The sequence below is a fragment of the Hyaena hyaena genome, unplaced genomic scaffold (genome assembly GCF_003009895.1).
Source record: "Hyaena hyaena isolate Hyena2069 unplaced genomic scaffold, ASM300989v1 scaffold_38, whole genome shotgun sequence".
NCBI classification, from domain to species: domain Eukaryota; kingdom Metazoa; phylum Chordata; class Mammalia; order Carnivora; family Hyaenidae; genus Hyaena; species Hyaena hyaena.
In genome coordinates this window covers 4,546,555-4,569,071 of record NW_024080670.1, presented here as the reverse complement: position 1 = coordinate 4,569,071, position 22,517 = coordinate 4,546,555, and the positions used below count along the sequence as shown (strand labels likewise).

The 22,517-nt window shown below is 55.8% G+C and overlaps 1 protein-coding gene across 2 annotated transcripts in view; it reads right to left on the bottom strand.

Annotated features, from left to right (window-relative positions):
* Positions 1-21,152, bottom strand: part of NIBAN2 (niban apoptosis regulator 2) — a 54,891-nt gene extending 33,739 nt beyond the window's left edge. Inside the window, exon 1 of one of the 2 annotated variants that reach the window (XM_039229605.1) lies at positions 20,928-21,152. In XM_039229605.1, coding sequence (XP_039085536.1) covers positions 20,928-20,982 — 55 coding nt within the window. In that variant the 5' untranslated portion in view covers positions 20,983-21,152. Of the gene's footprint in view, positions 1-14,006; positions 14,221-20,927 lie in introns of those variants that run through there. The other variant, XM_039229606.1, reaches the window with a different exon arrangement.
* Between the last annotated feature and the right edge of the window lie 1,365 nt (positions 21,153-22,517).

Sequence of the window (22,517 nt, the reverse complement as noted above, 5' to 3'; positions counted from 1 at the left end):
CCCCGCCTGGCAGAACCGTACCCACAGCCCACAGTTGGCGGCTTGTTCTGGGAGCCCAGAACCCAGGAACGCAGAGCCAAGCTGCGGAGGGTGGAGAGGGGGTGCCAAGGCCACACCCCCCCACAGCCCCAGCCAGGGGAGGACCTGCCTCCACTCACCTCTACCCTAGGCCCACCGCAGGTGCCCCTGGCCTGTGCCTGCCTTGGGGGGCACAGCCCCTACTCCTGGGCTTCCCTGTGTCCTTCACCCGACCCCCCATGGCCAAGGTCACACCCCAGGCCATGACGAAAGGATCAAAGGGAGAGTCAAAGGCAGCCTGGAGGATCCCCAGAGGCTTCACATTGTGCACACCCCTGCTTCACCTCCCTGTCCCCCTCAGAAAGAGCCCTAGTTTGGGAACCAGACAGGTGCCAGCAAAGCCCAGCTCCGTGGTCCCGTGGCCTCGCCTCTGAGCGGGGGCAATCTCCTCTGTGCCCTGGGGATAACTGGCTTCTCTCAGGTGGCTGTTGTCAACAGGACAGCTGATCTGTGATGGTGATTTTGTCAGCCTCACGCCCACCCATCCCTGCTGACTTCTCAACAACATCCTTCGCCTCCATTCTCTTTTCTCATCCTCGCCACACCCACTGGAGCCTTCTAACCTGGGGCCAGGCCACCTGTCACAACCGCCCCAGGCCTGGGGGGCAGCACCCCCCCCATTTCCTCAACACATGCCCAAGGCTGGACTGGAGGCATAGGTGCTCAGCCTTGTCACACTCACTCACAGTGGTAGGTGCCCAGCGCCGGCCTGGACCCCGGTCCTCGACCTGTTTGAGAACCCGCCGCCGACTTTGCCCTCGGTGCCCAGACTGGAGTTGGTCCTTGAGACACCCAGGGAAACCTTCCTGACCGAGACCTTCCTCCATGACCACCTGGCAGCCAAAATCACTGCCCGACCCCTCCCCCATCGGCCACCAAGACGTAAGAGCTGAGGACACACCCAGCTTGAAATTCAGGTCCTCCATCAGCCTGCTCAGGGCCAACCAAAATGACTGCTGGGGGCAAAGCCAAAGTCAGGTGAGGGTCTTCGGGGCTCCACTGTCTTAGCCGAAGAAGGCTTTATGTTGCTCTCATTCATCAACCATGGAGCAGTGGGCATTCAGGAAGGAACTGGAAAAGCCCTTCTATCTAATGAGGGAGACAGACTACCAACAAAACCTACAATGAGCATGGTAAGCCCCCCAGTTGGGAGCAGCATGGGAAGTTTCCAGAACCCAGATGAGAGGCAGCTAACCTAGCCAGTGGAGTCAAGGAAGGCTTCCAGAAGGAAGTGGTACCTGAGACACGAAGAGGTGCTAAGTAGGTAGAGGAGGAGGACTGGGCCGGGAGAGTGTGCCAAGCAGAAGACACAGGAAATGCACAAATTCAGACCTTCGAGAAAGCATGAATCCATCCCACAAATATGTAGGAATACCATCTATGTCGAGAAAAGCACTTTCACAGAACACTGTGGTGTCAAGGTTCTGGAATCAGATCTCAATGCAAATACTAACTCCACCGGCTCCTTGGCTATAGAACTGTGGGCATGGGACTAATGCTCTCTGAACCTCAGTTTCCTCAGCTGTAAAATGGGAGGACCAGCAGTACCCACCTGGTCGGGTTCTCATATGGATTTGATGAAATGAGGAGATCTACAGAGCCTGACCAAATGGGGTCCTGTATTATCAATAACGGTCAATAACGGTGACTTCCAACGGAAAGAAGTTCCATCTGCCTGAGTGTTGATGGCCAGTTAATGAGTGTTCAGGTTGCCACTGGGGTCTTTCACAAGCCCAGGGGTCCCATGGTGTGGCCGCCCTGTGCAAATGGCAGTGTTCTGTAATGTGTTTCATGCCACAAGATGGGGGCCAGGAACGGGGAAACAGAACGATGGCCACTCAGTCCCTCAGTGGGCCCCTCAGAGGGATGGGGAGGTGACATGCTTGGGGTCCAATCTTTCCGGGCCCTCATCCCTCAGGAGTTAACTAATCAGAAAGGGGAAGCAGAGACAGAAATATCAGTGAAGATTCTGAAGGCAGCGACGCAACAGACCACACACCGCTAAACCTCAGCCAACCACAGCCCCCTCCGCTCCGTGGCACTGCCGGTGGGCAAACTCCTTGTCTGAACCTCCACTTCCCCCAGGGGGCCCCACAAGATGGACAAAGCTAAGGGACAAGCTGGTGCCTGGCTGGCTCAGTCAGAAGAGCGTACGACTCGCGATCTCAGGGTTACGAGTTTGCACCCCACATTGGATGTAGAGATTACTTAAAATTAAAGAAAAAAGACTGGAGGGGGTGGCGCCTGGGTGGCTCAGGCTGTTGAGCACCCGCCTCTTGGTTTTGGCTCAGGTCATGATCGCAGGGTCCTGGGACTGGACCGGTGTCAGGCTCCATGTTGGGCGTGGAGCCTGCTTGAGATTCTCTCTCTCTGTCTCTCTCTCCCTCTGTCCCCTCCACCCTCCCCCACCCCATGCACGTGCTCTTTCTCTCTCTCTCTCAAAATAAATGAAGGTAAAGTTTGAAAAAAAATAGTGTTTAAAGTTAAAGAAGAAGCTAGAAGGAAAAGTGCTTTGAAGTCCACAAGGCAAGACCAAGTATATCTCTTCTGGAATCTTTTATCTATACCTCTTTTTCTCTTTCTCTTTCTCTTTCTCTCTCTCTCATTTTTTTCCTACCTTACTGCATTAACTAAGACATTCAGATCAATGATAATGAAAATTACCTCCAGGGTTTCAACATCAAGTTTGCTCAGGCTTGCTCAGGATGTGACGAATGGCATATGAAGGGCCAGGTAGGGGCTGCTAGGGGGAGGGAGGGGGAGCTTAGTTCTTCTCCCCCAACAAAAGAGCTGGATAATTCCCTGGGGAAACAACTGCTGGGGACACCCAGCCATAGCCACATCCCAGAGCAACCGGAACCTGTTCTCAAGTGACCCACCAAAGACAAAACTCCAGGGGCGCCTGGGTGGCTTAGTCGGTTAAGCGTCCGACTTCGGCTCAGGTCATGATCTCGCGGTTCGTGGGTTCGAGCCCCGTGTTGGCCTCTGTGCTGACTGCCAGCTCAGAGCCTGGAGCCTGTTTCAGTCTGTGACTCCCTCTCTCACTGACCCTCCCCTGCTCACACTGTCTCTCTCTCTCTCTCTCCTAGAAATAAATAAAACATTAAAAAAAAAAAAAGACAAAACTCCAGAGAAGACTTTCTATCTCAGATGCCCAGGATGGGACCATTAACCCTAAGAGGGAGAGAGCTCCCTGTTACTGGAGGTGTGCAAGGAGGGGCTGGATGACCACAAGGAGGCTGTAGAAGATTCTGCCCCAGGAGGAAGATTAACAGTAAAAACACAAACTTTGGGACCAGACAGACAAGCTCTGCTACCGACTGTGACTTCCCAAGCCTCAGTTTCTTTATCAGAAAAACAGGGAGAAGAGCACACAGGGGGCTCAGTCGGTTAAGCGTCTGGCTCTTGGTTTTGGCTCAGGTCATGATCTCACGGTTCATGAGTCTAAGTCCCCTGTCGGGCTCTGCACCCATGGTGTAGAGCCTGCTTGGGATTCTTTCTCCCCCTCTCTCTGCCCCTCCCCTGCACACACATGAGTGCATCTTCTCTCCCTCTCCCTCTCTCAAAATAAATAAACTTTTAAAAAAATAAAAATAAGAAAAATACAACAGGGAGAAAAATAATACACACCTCGATGAGTAGTTGTGGGAGCAAAGGCAGACAACGCATGCCAAGTGCTTGGCACTCTGCCGGCTGTTGGTAAGAGCCTGATAAGTGCCAGCTGCTGTTCCAATACGAACCAATCACTAATAAGTGCCAGTTACTGGGGCCCAGCCTTACCGGAAAAGGGCTGAATAAACTCAGAGTCACAAATCCCACCCACTGTATTAGCCCTATACCCTCCGATACCAACATCCTTTTCACCAAGCCCAAGGCAGGCTCTTCCCAAGCCTCCTTGGGCCCCAGAATCCCCCCTGCCCGTCCGTCTCTCTCACACACACGCACGCACGCACACACTCCATGGGCTGCCTCCCCGGGTCCTGATCACAAGTGAGCTGGGGGCAGGGGGAGGGCTTCTGCCTCCTCAAAGCCAGGGAGGGAGACAAAAGGAGACAAGGGTGGGGACAGGGCTGGTGGGGGGGGGGGGCGGGGGGGAGGAGGAAGATGAGCCAATATGAAAATTTACTCATGTGCTTGCTGCTGGGCCAGAAGGAAACCCAATCCCGGGCTGGAATGCCCGGACCCTCAGCATGAAGAGGCTTTATGCAGATAGAAGTTGGAAAACTTATTCAAATAACAAGCCTCCTGTGGCCTCTGCCCCTGAGCCAGCAGAGGACCTGCCCCACCCTTGGGTCACCAGCTGCAAGTCTCCTCGGACTCCAAAGGGGGCCGGAGGGGGGTGGGGTGAGGACAAATCCCCTCGGAGGCCCTGCCAGCCTCACATTCCTTGTTCCAGGTGCCTGTGTGACCCCCCCCCCCCATTGTGCTTCATGGGAAACTCTGCCCTCGGCCAAAAGGGCTAAGTTCTCTGTCTGCTTTTCCTGGGGATCCCTTAGGGAGAGTGGGGACAGACTCACTGTCTTCCCTAGAGGCGATGAGTAGGCTCCAGGCAGGGATTCAGGGTTAAGGGTGGTGGGCCTCAAGGCCAGGCACCTGACTGCCACCTGACCTTGGGCAAGTCTCTCGCCCTTCCCGACTCTCCATCTTGTCTGTCCAGTGAAGAGGCTGGACTCCTTTGCACTGGACCCTCAAGACTCCAACACTCTCCAATTGTCACTTAAGAAAGTGCTCCCTCCCGGGCCACCTGGGTGGCTCAGTCGGTTGAGTGTCTGACTTCAGCTCAGGTCATGATCTCACGGTTCGTGAGTTTGAGCCCCGCATCGGGCTCTGTACTGACAGCTCAGAGCCTGGAGCCTGCTTTGGATTCTGTGACTCCCTCTCTCTCGGCACTTCGCCAGCTCATGCTTTCTCTCCCTCTCTCTCAAAATAAATAAACATTAAAATTTTTTTTAAAAAAGTGTTCCCTCCCAACCCAGGACCACACTGGCAGGCTCAGGGGAACCCGCCATTCAGGTTCAATCAAACAGATCCAAGTTCCACCTGTCAGGTACACTGACAAGTCACTCCCCCATTCGGGTCAGAATCCCCCATTAATCATCACCACACCTTTCATTTAATGATTAACTGTTAATTAACTGTTAATGATTAAGTGTTCATGTCCCCCATGAGGTCAGGGACCCTGTCTGTCTCGTTCATGACATATCCCTGGCACCAGACATAGCACGAAGCCCATAAATATTTGTCCCTGCAAGATTACACCAGCGTGTCTCAATGTGGGTCTCCCAGGCATCATAAGACACAGGAGGAAGACAGGGAGGGAAAGGCCAGCTCAGGCCTGGGGACAGACCCTTCCCAGCCCCGGGGGCAGCCCCAGGAGCCCTCCAGTCCCAGTGAGGACAGGTGGGGCTAGGTCAGGAGCAGGCCAGGCCAGCACAAGGTCACACATCAGAGGCAGAAAAGGTCACCACCTCCGTCACACAAACCGAGCCTGGTCACCTAAGCTCAGATCCTCAGTTTCTTCCAGCAGATTCTGTTAAATGATACAGCCCCTGAAATGGGCCTGGGAAACTAGAGCTGAGGAGGGCCCTGCACTTGAACCTCCTCTGTCCGCTCCCGGCTGGCAGGGACACCACGCAGAGGCAGCAGGCTTGGGTCTGCCTTGACTCTGCCTTGACTCTGACCTGGGGCAGGCATATCACTCTGCTTCCGTGTCCCCTGTTATAAGAAGATCCCAACCCCACAGAGGGACTTTGAAGTTTGTTTTTGTTTATTTACTTACTTATTTTTCAATTTTGAGGGAGAGAGAGAGCACAAGTGGGGGAAGGGGACAGAGAGATTGGCGGAGAGAATCCCAAGCAGGCTCTGCACCATCAGTGCAGAGTGCTACGTGGGGCTTGAACTCACAAACTGTGAGATCATGACCTGAGCCCAAGTCAGACACTTAACCCACTGAGCCACCCAGGCACCTTCCACAGAGGGACTTTGAGTGACAAACAACCGAAGTGTGGTGCGTGGGGGGCTGCTCCTAAGGGTAGCAAGAACCACGGCAAATCCACCAATTTCTGGGAAACTGGTTCCCCCAAATACCTGTGCTCTTGCAGCTTTGGGCCTCTGCAGACCTGCCCCTTGCCCATGACCCTCTCCTCCTTCTGCACCCTCTCCGCCTCACCTAGACATCGCCTTCTCCAACAACCCTTCCCTGATTCTCCAAGTCTGAGTTGCTGCTTCCCCGGCTCCCAAAGCCGCCCTGACCCCCACCCTGGCTAGAGTTCCATGTTGGGTGTGTCCTCCCAGAAGGGGATCCCTGGGGGGGGGGGCAGGGAAGGGAAGACCAGGCTGCCTCCCCATCCCCCACCCATGACCTAGCACTGAGCAGGCTCTCAAACAATGATGGAATCAATGGATTAATCTATGCAGATGCTCACACCCCACTGTTGATTGTGCCTCAAAGTCATTATTTCTGGGTGGTAGGATCACTGGGGATTTTCGTTTTCTCCCTTATTACTCCATTTTCTAATTTTCCTCTGATCATCAGATATTGCCTATACAGCAACATCAACAATAAAAGAGGGACCTCGAAGAAAGCTCAAAGTTAAAAGGTCAAGCCTCCCTTGGTGGGGGCACTGGACCCTAAGGGTGGAAACCTGTCCTGAGTGTTTACTATGTGCCAGACACCACGCCTCGTCTCATAAAGCTCACCATATGGGAAGCACGGTCACATGGCTGGGGAAACGGAGGCACAGAATGCTGAGGTCACAAAAAGACAGCCAGAGGGAAGCCTGAACACTGCAGAAAGGGGTCCTCAAGCCCCGTGTGCCTCACACACCTCCAGCAGCCCACGCCCCGTGCTAAGCAGCCAGCATACCACACACAGATGGCCCTGGGGGTCTACAGCTGCATCCGGCCAGAGCAGTGAGCAAGGACACCTAAAAGCTGGAAGAATGGTGATGACAGACTCTCCCAAATGGATGAGAACCCATTGGGTCCTCACCACCTCACTGGCCCCCCATCCATACCCAACTTCATTGCCTGGCACAGGGAGAAACTCTATTCATGGAATTAATCCATCATCTCTGGCTCGAACCACCACATGCTCCCCTACCCGCACTCCCAAAGTCGCCGGCTCCCACCACTGCATAGAGCAGTGCCCAGGAAATGTGTGTTGCTACTACCCATAGCAGTGTTGGTAAAATCCTTTCTGAAGTCTGGTCAATTAGAGGCTTCTTATTGTGCCATTGAACATCACCTACCCATAGACATTGTTTCCCTAACTCCCTAACTTTTTTTTTTCCTCCCCTGTTTGAACCAATGTTTTAAAGTATTATAACCATCTGGGAGCTCCTGGGTGGCTCAGCCAGCTAAGTATCCGGCTTCAGCTCAGGTCATGACATCATGGTTCACAAGTTCAAGCCCCAGGTCTTCAGATTCTGTGTCTCCCTCTCTCTCTGCCCCTCCCTTCCCTCAAAAACAGATAAACATTTTTTTTTTAATTGTTTAGGGGTGCCTGGGTGGCTCAGCCAGTTAAGTGTCTGACTCTTGGTTTCGGCTCAGGTCATGGTCTTGCAGTTTTTTAATTCAAGCCCTACATCAGGCTCTGCTCTGATAGTGCAGAGCCTGCTTGGGCTTCTCTCTCTCTCCCTCGCTCTGAGCCCCTCCCCTGCTCACTCTCCCTCTCAAAATAAATAAATACACTTAAAATTTTTCTGTTTAAAGTAATATAACTATTTGGGTACATTCAGGGAAATTACTGGTGTGGATGGCCAGGCAGGCTTCACCAGGGGCTCCGGGCCACCTTTCTAGGGCCACCGCTACTGGTGGTGGGACTTAGGACCACCCTCCTTGGGCAGCAGCCATTTCCCACATAGCCTTTGGAGGGCCCAAAGCTCTAGTCACAGCGACCTCCATGTCCCATACTTCCACCTAGGGATGCGCAGAGAAAGGATTTCCAGGGCTACAGAGCCGGGTCAGCCCTGAAGTTATGCAGACCCTCAGGCCCTGTGTGCAGTGAGCAGCACCCTTCCCAAATGGACCCATTTTCCTGAAACTGAGAGGCACCAGGAGGGGAGGGGACCTGGGCGGGTCCCTTGGCCACTAGGAGCCTGCTTCCTCATCTGTGACCAGAGGGCAAATCGGAGGCCTGGGGGCACCAATCCCAGGACAGCACTCCTCACGCGACCAGCACCAGCACGTGCAAGCTCACCGGGAGGGTGAGGGAGGGTGAGCATCTGGTCGTGATTCACCCTCTGATAATTATTTAATTAATGAGTGACTGGTAAGCATTTGTGGGATAGTCCCTCCTGCCTAGCCTTGAGCTCTACACGGGCAGGGCCTGCATAAACTTGGTTTGGATGCCAAGCACACAGTGAGCCCACAGTCAACGCACGTGCTTCTATGCCTGACACGCAGTGAGTCAGCGAGGGCGCCAGGACCCGGACCTGGGTGTCCAACCCCCTGCACCAGGGGGAGAGGCCGCCTCTCCAAGAGCGAATCCCTGGGCGCCTGCTGCTCCCGGCCTCACCCCCGGGGCTCAAGGACGAGAACAAAAGGCACAAAGCCATGAGTCAGACTGAGAGGAATACACGCGGCCTGGAGGAAGGAAGCGGAGTGTGGCCACACGCACTCCACGCCTGTGGTCCCCGGACCGTGGTGGGACCAAACCACTCCTTCCAGATGCACAGAGGGGAAGTCACAACCAGCCAGGGCTCTGAACTCGCCTGTACCCGCCTCACCCTCTACACCCCCGCCAAGGCACCCTCTCCCACTCCCAGACCCGTCATCCAAACAGCTTCGGGGTCCCTATGCTGCAAGACCGCAAACCTTGTGATGACATTTATCATTCAGTCACGGTTAAGGAATTAAAACAATTTAAATTAATAAATGTTAATTATGCCTATTGATTACGGAGTGTTTGCTGCGCCCAGCGCCGTGTTGAGGATTCATAAACGTAATCCATAAACACACGTGATGTAATTTAACTGGGAACTGTTATTATTACTCCCCAATTTACAGCTAATGATTCTAAGGCATAAAGAACTGAAGCTACCACCCTAAGGGCATTTGGCTCGGAGCTGGTAGAGTGAGCTCTGGCCTGCTGGCCATACTGTCAATGTCAGCCCCCTCTCCCCCCCCACTGAGCCCTCGTGGTACTCATCCAATAGATGAGAATCAACCACAACCACTGGAGGAGGGACCCCCCCACCCCCTCAGCCCTGCCATGGGCGGGGCCAGGGAAGGGTGTTCCCAGCTTCAGGGGTTAGTCTATGGGGTTCTGGAAGGCCTTTCAGAGTTCTGGAACCTGACCTAGAGGGCCTCAGAGAGTCTCATCCAACCCCTTCCTGGCACCACAGGGGAAACTGAGGCTCAGAGTGGAGGCCAGACAGCCCATCCACAGAGCTGGAGTCTCAGGCCACACAGGGGACTCAGGAAAAGGGAAGAAGAGCAAAGAGCCTCTGCCCCTAATCGCACAGGAAGTCTGCTGGGCCCCACCCCGGGGGGCTCCAGGCCAGACAGGCAGCCCAGCCCCCACCCTGCAGGGCAAGCCCTAGGAACTGCGAGAGTCACTAGAGTCGGCTTCTGCCCCCATCTCAACTGGAAAACAGGAAAGCTGGGCCACGCAGCCCCGATCCAGCCTGATGTGGGCTGGAGGTCTGTCTCCCAGGACCAGGCTGGCTCTCGGGTCACTGAGAAAGTAACCCTTGTGCTTAAGAGAGGGGGCCGATCTCTCCAGAATCACCACATCTGGGAGCCGGGGGAAACGAGGCCCAAAGTCCTGCAGGGGCTGGGGCTGTGCTGAGCTGAGCCAGGAGGGCCGCCCCACGGCCAGGTTGGGCAGGGACCCCCCTCCCCGTTTCCCGGCAGCCTTAAATACGGGAGTGGGGGCGTGAGGGGGGTGTAACGTTGCCTTTTTTAATCCACCACAACACCTCGCTGCCTGCATGTGGACAGGCCTGGGCTGTCTCCTCATACACAGGCCTATCTGTGAGGCCGGCACAGGGCTGCTGCTCTCTAGCAAGGGCTTTGTTTGTTTACTCGGTTTTCAAAATTATAACCTTTCCAGCCCCACCCGGGCCAGCCACGCCCCCTCCCACCAGTCTGTGCCACTGGGGCTGTCCACGGGGACAGGGATGGAGGGGGCCTTGCGCAAGGGTCAGGGCCCTACATTCCCATCCCAGGTCTGCAGCCTCTGATACCCGAGGTCTGTCTTCTGCTCTTTCTGGGCCTCGGTTTACTCCGTAATGAAACGGCAGGGGGTTGGTTAAGATGATTGCGAAGGGTCCTTGGTGGCTAGGAGGAAGAAAGGTCTAGGCCAACAGCAGCCGCTGCCCATCAGCAAGGCTGAAATCCAGGCCGAGGCGGGGCCCAAGCAGACCAGGAGTAACCCTGAGGCAAACTTTCCCCCGCTGGCCCAGCTGAAGCCTTGTTGTCTTTTCTCACCCCCCCCCCCCCCCCCCCCCGTCCCCCCAACCAGGGAATACTTTCAAAAAGTAAACAAAAACACAAAAACAAAAAGCGAAACAGAAGTACAATTGTCAGCTCACTCGCCCTCTGGATGTGGGGATCACCCCCGAGATCCCTGGCAGCCAGGGCAAATGACAGCTTCTCCCTTCCCTCCCTGCACCCCCCCACGACTCCACTAAAATGGAACTTCAATCTACCTAGCACCTTCCACGCCCCAGAACTACCTCCCAGAACCTTCACAGCCCAGAAGCAGGGCTCACTCCCATTTTATAGACAGCTGAGGCACCAAGGGAGGCAGCAACTTCCCCAAGGCCACAGGGCTCATGGCGGCAGAAGCCAGCAGCCTCCCCGTCAAGACCAGACTTGCTGACTCTCGAGCTGGGCTGACCAAAGGGTTGAACCCAACATGCGCTTTGGAAAACATAAAGGTCCTCTGTCTTTGTAACGGAAACCGCATCACATCCAGCTTGATGGAAACTTTGTGGCTGGCATGAGTCCCACGAGATCGGGGCTCATGTCACTGCTTTATCCCCACCACCAGGCTCAGGCCCCACATAGGACAGCTTCCAGAGAGGGCTCTTCCTTATACAGCAAGAGGGCATCAGGCAAGAAATATCACACCTTCCCCTTCAATGCAGCCACGGCCCACAGGCTCCAAGAGGTCAGAGCTAGAAGGGCACTAGAGATTGTCTTAGTGGCCCATTATACAGATAGGCAAAGCAAGGCCAGAGAGGAAGAAAGACCTTCCAGGCCCCACCCCTGAGGCCCTCACCTCCCAGTCTGCACCTGCAAATAGCTACTGGCACGTAGGGGGATTAAAGGCAGGTGGAGCACAAGAGTGTGAGAAGATTCCTGCCCAAAGGACTCTTCTAGAAGATTCTGGTTTAACAAACTCGCTGGACACAAACACTCTGTTCAGCATGAGGAGGCTGGACAGCTGCTACAGTTGGCTTGGCCACAGACATGTGGGTGGGAAAGAGGGCTTCACACTTTGCAAACCACAATTGATTCTTCCTCTGCCCCTTCTGGGAGCCCAGTTACCCACTGGAGCCCACACCCTGCACTTTGGATTGTCCCGAGAGGAGGGACAGTCCTGGCCAGACAATGTCCTATCACGGACCGTACACACAGTAATGACTAATGGCAACAGGAGCCAATGCTTTCTTAAACACAGAGAGCTCACCCTGTGTTACCTCATTGATCCCTCACAACCTCTAAGGTGGGGGGCTACCATCATGCCCGCTTCACAGATAAGGAACCTGCAGCCCAGCGGAGGGAAGACACCTGACAGAGGACAGGATGGTTGAGACAGGATCTCAAAACCAGGTCCCCTAGAATCCAGGCCCAGCCCTCTTCCCACTGCCCTTGGAAGGCAAGAAGGTTCTCCTACCCAGAGCTGCCTAGGAAGGGCATGAGTCTCCCATCACTGAGCGAACGGGAACAGAGGCTGTAGGCCTTGAGGAAACAGCCTACGGGGTCCATCCACCCTGCAGAGCTGACAAGAACAGAGGCCACATCCCCCCAGCCTGGTACACGGCCATCACGGAGGCCTGGTTGCTCTATCTCCCCCACGCGCACCGTCCCCTGATGGGCCGCACTCCCATCTCACTGGTCCAGACCATCCCTGGCCACTGGGCTCTCCACTCACCAACCTACCCAACCCTCCCCAGGACTCTCGGGACAAAGTCCCCTCCCCTCCAAGGCCAGCCCCTTGGTTCCCCCAACTTCGCCTCAACCCTCCCTACCCACTAGGCCAGCCCCTCTCACTCCTTCTTCCCACCGAGGACCTGCCCCTCTGAGGACACTCCTCGCTCACCCTGCAGAGGGACGGCCAGCTAGGAAGTGCCATGTGGGCCGGAGCCACAGAGGAGCGTGCATCAGCGCGTCCCTGTGCCTGGTAGAGTGCCTGGCACAGAGCAGGTGCTCAGTAACTACTGACTGAAAGAATAAAAGAAAGAAGGACTAGGGACCCCTGGGTAGCTCAGTCGGTTAAGTGTCCAACTTCGGCTCAGGGCATGATCTCATGGTTCATGGGTTCGAGCCCCACGTTGGGCTCTGTGCAGACGGTGAGGAGCCGGCTTGGTTGGGATTCTCTCTCCCACTCTCTCTCTGCCCTTCCCCTACTTGTACTCTCTCCCTCTCGAAATACATACATAAACTTAAAAAAACAAAAAAGAGGGGTGTCTGGGTGGCTTAGTCAGTTAAGCGTCCGACTTTCGCTTAGGTCATGATCTCGCGGTTCGTGGGTTTGAGCCCCGCGCCGGGCTCTGTGCTGACTGCCGGCTCAGAGCCTGGAGCCTGTTTCAGTCTGTGACTCCCTCTCTCTCTGACCCTCCCCTGCTCGCGCTGTCTCTCTCTCTCTCTCTCCTAGAAATAAATAAAACATAAAAAAAAAAAAAAAAAAAAAGAGGGGCACCTTGGTGGCTCAGTTGGTTAACCATCCAACTTCAGCTCAGGTCATGCATGATCTCACAGTTCATGAGTTCAAGCCCCACACCAGGCTCTGAGCTGGAGCCTGCTTCAGATTCTGTGTCTCCCTCTCTCTCTGCCCCTCTCCCACTTGTACTCTGTCTCTCTCTCTCTCAAAAATAAATAAACATTAAAAAAAATTTTTTTTGAATGAAAAGGAAGGGGTGCCTGGGTGGTAGCTCGGTCAGTTGAGCACCAACTTCAGCTCAGGTCATGACCTGCTCATGAGTTTGAACCCCACATCGAGCTCTGTGCTGACAGCTCAGAGCCTGGAGCCTGCTTCAGACTCTGTGTCTCCCTCTCTCTCTGCTCCTCCTCTGTCTCCCACGCTCTCTCAAAAATAAATAAACATTAAAAAAATTTTTTTTGTTTGTTTTTTAAAAGAAAAGAAAGAATGACCAAGTGCATCAGGGGCCAGAGCTCACCACACCTCTCTGGGGTCCCTCAGGCACACAGGTTAGCAGGACCAAGCTAGTCCTGGACACACGTGACCAGGCAAGGGGGCGTGTCCCCACCTTTCTGTTTATCCTCTACTCCCCGCCCAATGCCTGGCAGCAAGGACAATGCTGCTGAATGATTCTATCTCACCACAGACCCTGCCTCACCATCCTCCAAGATCACAGGATGGTGCTCTTCATGCCAACTTCCTGGGGACACATGCGGGCGGGGGGGGGGGGGGGGGGGGGAAGGGTACCTAGGGCCACAGGACCAACCTGGCACATCTCCCTCAGCGAAGTGCCCCTCATCACAGTTAGCATTCATGATGTCCTCACCCCCCCCCACCACCAGCCCTGTGCTGCACCGTCCAGGACTGCCACTCTTGACCTCAGAGCATAAGAAGCCAGCATTCCCGTCTCTTTTACAGAGGACAGAGGCTCAGAGAGGGTAACTGACTTGCCCCAAAACACCAGTCCCTCCAGAGGCAAAGCTGGGCCTCCAACCCAAGCAGTCTGACCGCAAAGCCTTGCCTGGAACCTCTCGACTGCCTGCTCCTAACTTACCATCCACTCTGCCACCAGGCAAGTCCCTCCACTTCCGTGAGCCACAGGTAATGCATCTCTAAACCTGGACAGTTCCCAGGGGGTGGAAGCAGGGGCTCTGCAGAGGTGGGCACCTCCTGTCCTTCCAGATTGAAATCTGTGAGATCAGAAGATTGTAGGCAGCCTTCCGGGACTCCCTGGCCGAAGATTCTACCAGGAGAGGGGCTTGGCTCTGTTCCACCCTCCAGGGTTTTCAAGCTAGGTAGCTGCCTTCCTCTTTTCGGCCATCTCTGCCCAGCACAGTGTAGAGAAAACCCTTCTTCCTCAGGCGGGGAAGTGGGTGGGGGCGGGGCGGTGGGGGGGGGGGGTTGGGAGGAAAAACTGGCTCAGGAATTTCTGCAACCGCAGATGATGCCTGATGCCTGCCTTGCAAGGAGACCCAGGGCGAGTGAGTCATGAGCTATGCCTGCAGAGGAGGAGGAGGGGGCCACGTGGAGGAGAACAGGACTGGTCAGAGAGTGACCTGAGTCTCCGACTGAGTAATGTCGGGAGGGATCTATCTGTGCAACCCACGGGAGCCTCTGACACATGCTGCTCTGTTCCCCTCCCAGGCCCCCTGCCTCCACTGCCTGCCTCTCTTCGTGGCCTTTTCCACGTTGCCCTCCGGCCCAATCCAGGCACCAGCAACTGTCTAGTCACCATGCAGCACGGTTTTAACAGCTAAGGCCTTAGACTCCCGAGTCTGGGCCTGCCACTGCCTTGCTTTGCCCCACCTGTAAAATGTTGGGATAAAGCACAGAGGGTAAGGATTTGATTGAAATAACACAGGTAAAGGAAGGCCTGGCACTCAGTAAGTGCTCACTTAAATGATGCTTAATCTTACAGGTAACCAGGTATTGTCCAGAGCCTGATATGGCCGCCCCCTGCTCTATCAGCCACCATCCTCAGGCAGGAGACTCATCAGTGGAGTCTGCACGGGCCACAGGCTGGCTGGCAAAGGCCAAAGTCATTAGTCCATGTCCCCAGCTCATAGCTCCCCTTGGAGCCTCCACCCCCTGGAAAGATGCTCAGAGGTACTGGGGATTCCCAGAAAGGAGCCACCCTCAAGATGCCCAGATTGGTGGAAGCAGACTGGGGGAGAGTAGATCCAGAGGATGAGTCTGTCTTCAGCAGTGAAGCTGACCAGAGCAAGAAAGGAAACAAACACAATGACTCAGTTTGCCCCTGAAATCCAAATGTCTAGTCAGAGTGGAGCATGGCAATACCCAGCATTCGGGGTCAGGCTAAGAAAATGTCTGTAAGGATGGCCTTGGGAGGAACAAGACACGGCCTTTGGGAATCCTTCCAGGGGGTTGTAAAGACCAGGGAGAGGGGCGCCTGGGTGGCTCAGTTGGTTAAGCTTCCGACTTCGGCTCAGGTCATGATCTCACAGTTTGTGGGTTTGAGCCCTACATCGGGCTCTGTGCTGACGGCTCGGAGCCTGGAGCCTGCTTCGATTCTGTGTCTCCCTCTTTCTCTGCCCTTCCCCCACTTGCACTCTCTCTCTCGAAGATAAATAAAGGCTAAAAAAAAAAAGACCAGGGAGCGATGTTCATTATAAACCCTTTAGTGAAAGGAGCAAGACACAAATTGAGTTACGGTCTCGGCAACGCAGAACAATAAATACAGAAGAGAGAAATACTACTAAAGAATGGAGTGGTGCTGGTGGGGTGGTGGCGAGGGATTCCCAGCCTCATCTCTAAACTTCATTCCTTGAGATCGAAACTTGAGATCACGATCAAGTGCTTAACCAGCGGGGAAGAAGGACCACAGCCCAGTTTGGGTTTAGAAAGGCCTCTCTGGTGATGGGTATGGGAAGGATGGAGGGGTGAGGCCAGAGCTCAGGCCTGGCCAATGGGAAAGAAACAGAGTCGATGCTGGATGGAGGGGCAGGGCAGGGTCAACACCAACAAAAGATACGTTATGTAAGATGGACACGAGAGCAGAGGAGAATCCCCAGACGCTTCACCCTCAGGGGCTGACCCAGACCTTTGCTCCGGGCAGCGGCCCAGGCGGGGCTGGGCACTGCTTCCGGCCTGCCTGGCCTCTCTGCAAAGCCAGGCACCTGGGTGAGGGTATGGCCCAAAGGGGACACCTTCCTCCCTTCGCTCTGGGGACCTACCACCATTTCCCAAATGTGGAGAAGTTTGTAAAATAGATGTGGACAAAGACATTATTTGTTGTGCTCAATAAATTAACGAGACACCATTTTTCTCCTATCTGACTATCAGAAAGGGTAATAATGCTCCAAAGAGAAGTACTTGGTACTGACAGCAGGGAATTTCAAATGTTTACAGCCTCTTCAGAGGCTACATGTCCATACGTGAAAATGTGACCCCGGAGGTCCATTTTGAGGCCTCTCTGCCACCAACACCTGGCCCAGCACATGTGCAGGGTTTGGGCAGCACCATGAATTCTCACGAAACACTGGAAAGAACCCAAATGTCCATGGATGAGGGGATGGGTAAATAAATAGCACCGTGCACAGAAGGAAACCCACCCATGGGAGAACGAGATCAACTCGTGTTCTGACATGGAAAGATGTTCACAATATAATGAGTGAAAAAAGTCAAACCATAGAGATATAATTAAACCTCTTCTTTTGGGGGAGGGGGAGTAGGGAAGGGGCAGGGAAAGAGAGAATCCCAAGCAGGCTCCGTGCCCTCAGCGCAGAGCCCAACAGAGCACTCGATCTCACGAACCCTGAGATCATGACCTGAGCCGAAATCAAGAGTCAGACACTTAACAGACTGAGCTGCCCAGACGCCCCAATTGGACCTCTTCTTATAAACAGAGCCAAATGCGTGTGTACACACAGATGTATGTTTAGACATGAGAACACACCAAACTCCAGCGGTTTCTGGAGGGAGAGCAAAGGGAAGGCAAGGGGAGGGAGCGCCCATTTTCTCACTTTACACCCCTAAATCGCTGTGCGGGCATTACTTGTGCAACCAGCGGGCCTGGGCAGTGGTTGCCTGCGGTGCGGGATGACCGGGGGTGGGGGGAATGGGAGGGACCATTAACGAGTACGGGGTTTCTCTCTGGGGTGATGAAAACACTCTAAACTTGACTGTGGCAATGATTGCACAATTCTGTGAATAGATATACACAAAAACCACTGAACTGTACACTTAAGCGGGTGAATGGTCTGGCAGGTGACTTAGGTTTCAATAAGGCTGCTATTTAAAAAAGATTTAGCAAAGGGAAAGGTGAGGCCGGCAGAAGGGAGGCGCTCGGGTCCTGGCAAACTCCCTGAGCAGCCCTTTGGGGTAATAAATCTTAGGGCAGTTTTTGCCTGTGCTGGGAGGCGGTTTGGGGCAGGGGGAGGTTCCCTTGGCTCCCACAGTTTCATCCGGCCAAAAGAATTTCCAGAGGGGCTGAGTCCTTCAAGGCTGTTCTAGAGGCAGAACGGCCCCCTAGGCAATGGCAGAATTCCCGCCAAGGGCATAGCACCCAGCCCCTACTTGTACATCCTTGTAAGCTCCCTCCCTCGCATATTTTATCTCAGTTTTCATGGCAAAGAACCACCAACATGGACCACCCAGATACTTCCACTCTCTTCCCGGTCGGGTCCTCTGGGCCATATGGAAGGTGTGGGTTGGCCTAATCCCTCACCTCTCCACGTCCTCGCTCGTTCCTCGTCACACGGGCGCCCCGTCACGGCCCTCAGCGCCCACTCCAGATAGCACACATTTGCCAAGGAACTAGGAACATGGCATTCCAGGTTCCTAAAAACCCTGGTGGATTCTTGAATCCAAGAACAGTATCCACCCTTCTGCCCGGGACCTGGACCGAGCAAATCGCAGAGAAACAGGACAACTACAGCGACAATTGCTCCCCCTTCAAACTCCAAACACCCAGCCACTCTCCTCACCCACCCGAAGGAAAGAATCTGTAACAGGGAGTAAATAACAATTCTCAATAATAATAGCAAGTGCTTGCTGAGCACTTGCTATCTCCCAAAGCACTGGGCTGAGTTCCTTTTTTCTTTTTTTTCAATGTTTATTTACTTATTTTTGAGAGAGAAGGTGTGCTCCAGAGAAGGGGGAGGAGCAGAGAGAGAAGGAGAGAGAATCCCAAGCAGGCTTCCTAACTGTCATCTCAGAACCTGACACGGGGCTCGATCTCAGGAACCTTAAGATCGAACCTTGAGATCACGCCACTGAGCCACCCAGGCAAACCCCCCCGCCCCCAGCTAAGTTTCTTACCAGCATTATCTCATTAAATCCTTGCAACAGTGTGCAGCAGGAAACTACTATTGTAATATCCCAGTCTCAATAAAAAATTGAGATTAAGATGCTGGCCCAAGCTCACATCAGCTGACATAATGTGGAGTCATTGGGACCCTGGGCCAGCCCAAATCTGGAGATCTGTGGGGAAAATGTGGGACCGTTAGGCTCTCAGAGCCAGAAGGGACTTCGGCGATTGGGTAGCCTACGGCCATCAGTTCACAGCCAGGGAAACTGAGACCCAGAGGAAGTGAGTGACTGCCTGAGGTTACCCAGTCCTCCTGGCTCCCAGGCTGGGGCTCTTTCCTCTTCGCAAGCTCCCTCTTGAAAGTAGGAGGGAATCATCCCCCAGGGTTGCTAGCTGAGAACAAGCCCCTGCTTGCCAACGGCTTTGAAATCCCAGGATGAAAGGCACCGCAGCAGCAAAATGGCACCATGGGCAGGAGAGTGCCTGACCTCCGCCAGGACCTGCAGGCTGGCATTCACCTGCTCACCTGCCTGGGGTGGGCACGAAACTGCAGGAGCCACGGCCAAGCCACAGGACCCTCGCAGGCCGCAGGCCACGGGAGCTCAAAGGACGGTGGGAAGGGATGTTCCAAATGCAAATGCAAAGGGGTGGCCCCAGGTAAGGAAGGCTCTGGAATTTTAATTGTCAGGCATCAAAGTGCTCACGGCTCCTTGGGTGTGGTGAGGAGGGTGCCTGGCTCAATGGAGGGGGCCAAGGCCAGCCTTCATTGCCTCCAAAAGGAATTTCTAAGGTGGCTTGCTCCCTTGGGAGGGGGCTAGAGGCTTTCCCCTGCCTCCAACCTCCCAACCTCCCCACTGTAGGTGCTCCCTCAGGTGAGCCTGGACCAGGAATTTGAGGCATTTGAAGAGGGTTATTAATAGCACTGAAGTGTTGAGGAGACAGGGGCCAGCAGGCTGAGTGGGCACAACCCTCTTCCAGCCAGCCTGGTATCTACAAAACAAACCCAACCCTGTCCAGGAGAGGACACTTCACCTTTTGTGGTTTCGGTCTCCACCCCTGTAAAACGGAGGGGTGGGGGGTGCTGGCAGCCTTCAGCCCTGGGGGGAGGAAGAGGGGGAAAGCAAGAGCTGGGCGTGGGGGAAGGAAAAACCCCACCGAAGAAGGAGCAGGCACACCCCACCCAGGCCGGGTGAGGGGCCCCAAGAGGAGGTCGTGAATGGATGGACTGTTACAGAGCCTCAAGAGGCTGCCACCGCCAGGGAGGGGACAGGAAGACTCCGCCCCAGGCTTTCCTCCTCCCAGAGTCCAGGCCTGTCCTATAAGGAGGCTTTTCCAGGACTTAACCCCCTGCTGGTCTGAGACTGGAGAGGGTCTGACTCATTTCTACCTCACCCTCACCCATGCATCCGGCCCGGGCCTGGCACAAAGGGGGAACTGGGGCAGCAGGCCCCGTACCACCGTCCCTGGACAAGGCTTCCCCAGCACCTTCTTTGCTCTCAACCTTGGGGCTCTGGAGACACAGAGTTAAGGGACACCTGGTCCCTCTTCTCAAGGGGAACAAGCAGGCGGACAGCTTGCTGAAACAGGACCGCGGGATACACTGGGATAAATGGAGGTGGACACAGTGCTCTGGGCTCACCGGATAGGGAGTGGCAAATTCGACAAGAGGAACAGACTCCTTCCATAGGCTGCACCCGTGCCCGCCCTCACCCCACATGCACCAGCACCCCACGCACTGGTGCTTCCTCTGTGCCAGGCCCTGTGCTAAGCAAGCGACGGGAATTAGGCCCCTTGAGTCTCTCAACAACTCATTCATAAGAAATTATTCACCCCGTTTCAGAGAGGAGAAAACGGAGGTGCCAGGCCACTTGGGAGACGGCCCTAAGATCTAACGGCTGGGAAACAGATGCTGGGATTCCACGCAGGCGGCCTCACCCAGGGCGGGAGAGGTGAGCCACAAAACCGAGTTTCCCAGGCACTCTGAGATTCTCACCCGATCTCTCCATTCTCCAGGGGATGGGGGAGGAGGAACCCAGGACCTTGCTGCGGTCCTGGGGCTTCCCCAGGAAGCCTGGGGTCAGCTGCCCTTCTAAGAAGTGGCCCCTGTGTGCAGTGACAGTCTGGGTGCAGGGCTGACTGCGGGAGAGGGGCTGAAGAGGCTGGGCTGCGGCCTTGACCAACCCCTTGGACACACCTGCCGGCAGGAGCACCCTGTTTGAGCCTGGGTCAAAGGGCAAGCAGCGTTCTGACCTACTCCTTCTGTGCACCTCCTCTTCCCCTAGCTCTACTCCCGGGGCCTGTCCCTAGAAGCCTCAGCCACGTGTACTAGGGCTGGGGCCAGGACGAGCTGGGGACGGGGACAGTGAGGGAGGAAGATTCAGGACACGCTGGCCGAGTGGGCCACAGCTCCATCTGGGTAGTACACTGGGGGATTCGAAGCGACCGGCTCAGAGACCGTTCCAGTGGGGGGGGGGCGACTTCCCTCGGGAGGGGGAAGGGCGAGCTCAGAAGGGGGCAGGAAGAGGCGCCCAAATGTGGAGGGAACAGGCTCAGACGCAGGACTTGGTCCCCAGCCACTCCCGCCATGCCCGGCGCCTGACTCTCGGGAGACCCCAGCCCCGGCGCGGCGGGCCGACTGGGGTGGGGGGCGTGACCCGGGAGCTCCCCGCTGGACCCCCCCGGCGCGCGGCGCCGCGCCGGACTCACCTGCGATTTGCTGGCGCCGGGCGTCGTCCAGGTGCGTGGACAGCACGTCCCCCATGGCGAGGAAGAGCCGCGGCCGGATCCGCCCGCCGCCCGTCGCTGCCCGCGCTGCTCAGGCGGACGCCGCTGGCGCCATGGAGCCCGGCGCGTACCGCTCCCGCCGCCCCTGGCTGCGGCCTCCCCTCTGTCTGCGCTCCAGCCCCGGCCGCGTCCGTCCCGCCGGCCGCCTCCGCCCCGCGCCCCAGCCCGCGGCGCAGCAGCCCCTCCGCGCCGCGCCCCGCCCCGCCCGGCCCCGCCCCCGGAGCCGAGCCCCGCCCCCGCCGTGGCCGCCGGCTGGAGGGCGGGGCGGGAGAGGGAGGCGCGGGGACCTCGGGAGACACCGGGACAAAGACTAGCCCGAGACAGGGAGACCGAGGAGAGACGCTCAGAGGGGCGCACCGGACCCAGACCGAACCCAAGAAAGAGATGGGGCTGGTGGGGGCGTCTGCAAGAACGAGGAGTGCCCTGGGGGGCTCCAGCCGGGGGTCACCTCCCCCTCATCCGCGCGGGAAAAGAATCACGCCAAGGAGGTCGTGGGGAGCTGGTAGGGGACGCCTAGGCCGAAGTGCGGCAACTCGGCGTGCGCACTCCGCTCGTCCCGCCCCCGGCCATGCCCGCCACCTCCGGCTCTCAGAAAGTTCCTGGCCTTGATCCGACCTGCCCCAGAAGGTGTGCCCGGCTGTCTTGCACAATAGCGCAGGGAAAGGGGAGGTGGCAGAGAGGGCTCCAGTCCAAAAGGCACCCCCGGTGCCAGTGCCAGGCGGACATTCCTCAGGCTCAGCATATGGGTGTTGCACTCTCGGGAGTGTAGCTTGTGGGACAGGGCAGGGCAGGATTGGAGAAAACCATAGAACTTTCCACTTTGTAAAAGAGTCAACCCCACGGACCTGCGTGGTCTGTGGGTATGGAGCGGGCCTGCGGGGCGGGGCACGGGTGGGCCCAGGGTTTCAACCCTCCCCAGGCCACCTCCCAAGCCAGTGGGGGAACCAGGTTAACAACTGAGAGCCCCAAAATCATGAATTGGGGTGGCAGAGGCCTTCCTTGACTGCTGATGCTCAGACCTCCAGTATTGCACCCCAAAGGCCATCCAGTCTCTGCCTGCTTGCCCTGGTGACAGTTCTCACGTCCCACCCTGTAATTGGGTAGTTCTTACTGTAACTGTGACACAGGCAAAGAATGCTGATAATAAAAGCTAACATTACTGAGCGCTGCTACCTCAGTGCTGTCAGCACCAGCGAAGGGAGGTTTGAAGAGTGCTCCGGGCACTCATTCGTGATTCATGCGGTCAGGGGCTTACCAGTCTTTCAGCTTGCTAGGCCCTCTGCAAGATGCTGGGGGGCAGGGAGGAGGGGGGACCAGCTGCCCAAGCAGTCCTACTTACCCACTCTGTGACCCGAGACAAGTGGCATTACTCTGAGCCTCAGTTTCCTCATCTGTCCAGTGAGCATAATGACACTTTGTTGTGAGGATTAAAGCACGTAACAAAAGTGACCAGCATGGTGCCTGGCACAGGACTGGTCATGTCAGTAAATAAAACACCCCATTCTGTTATTG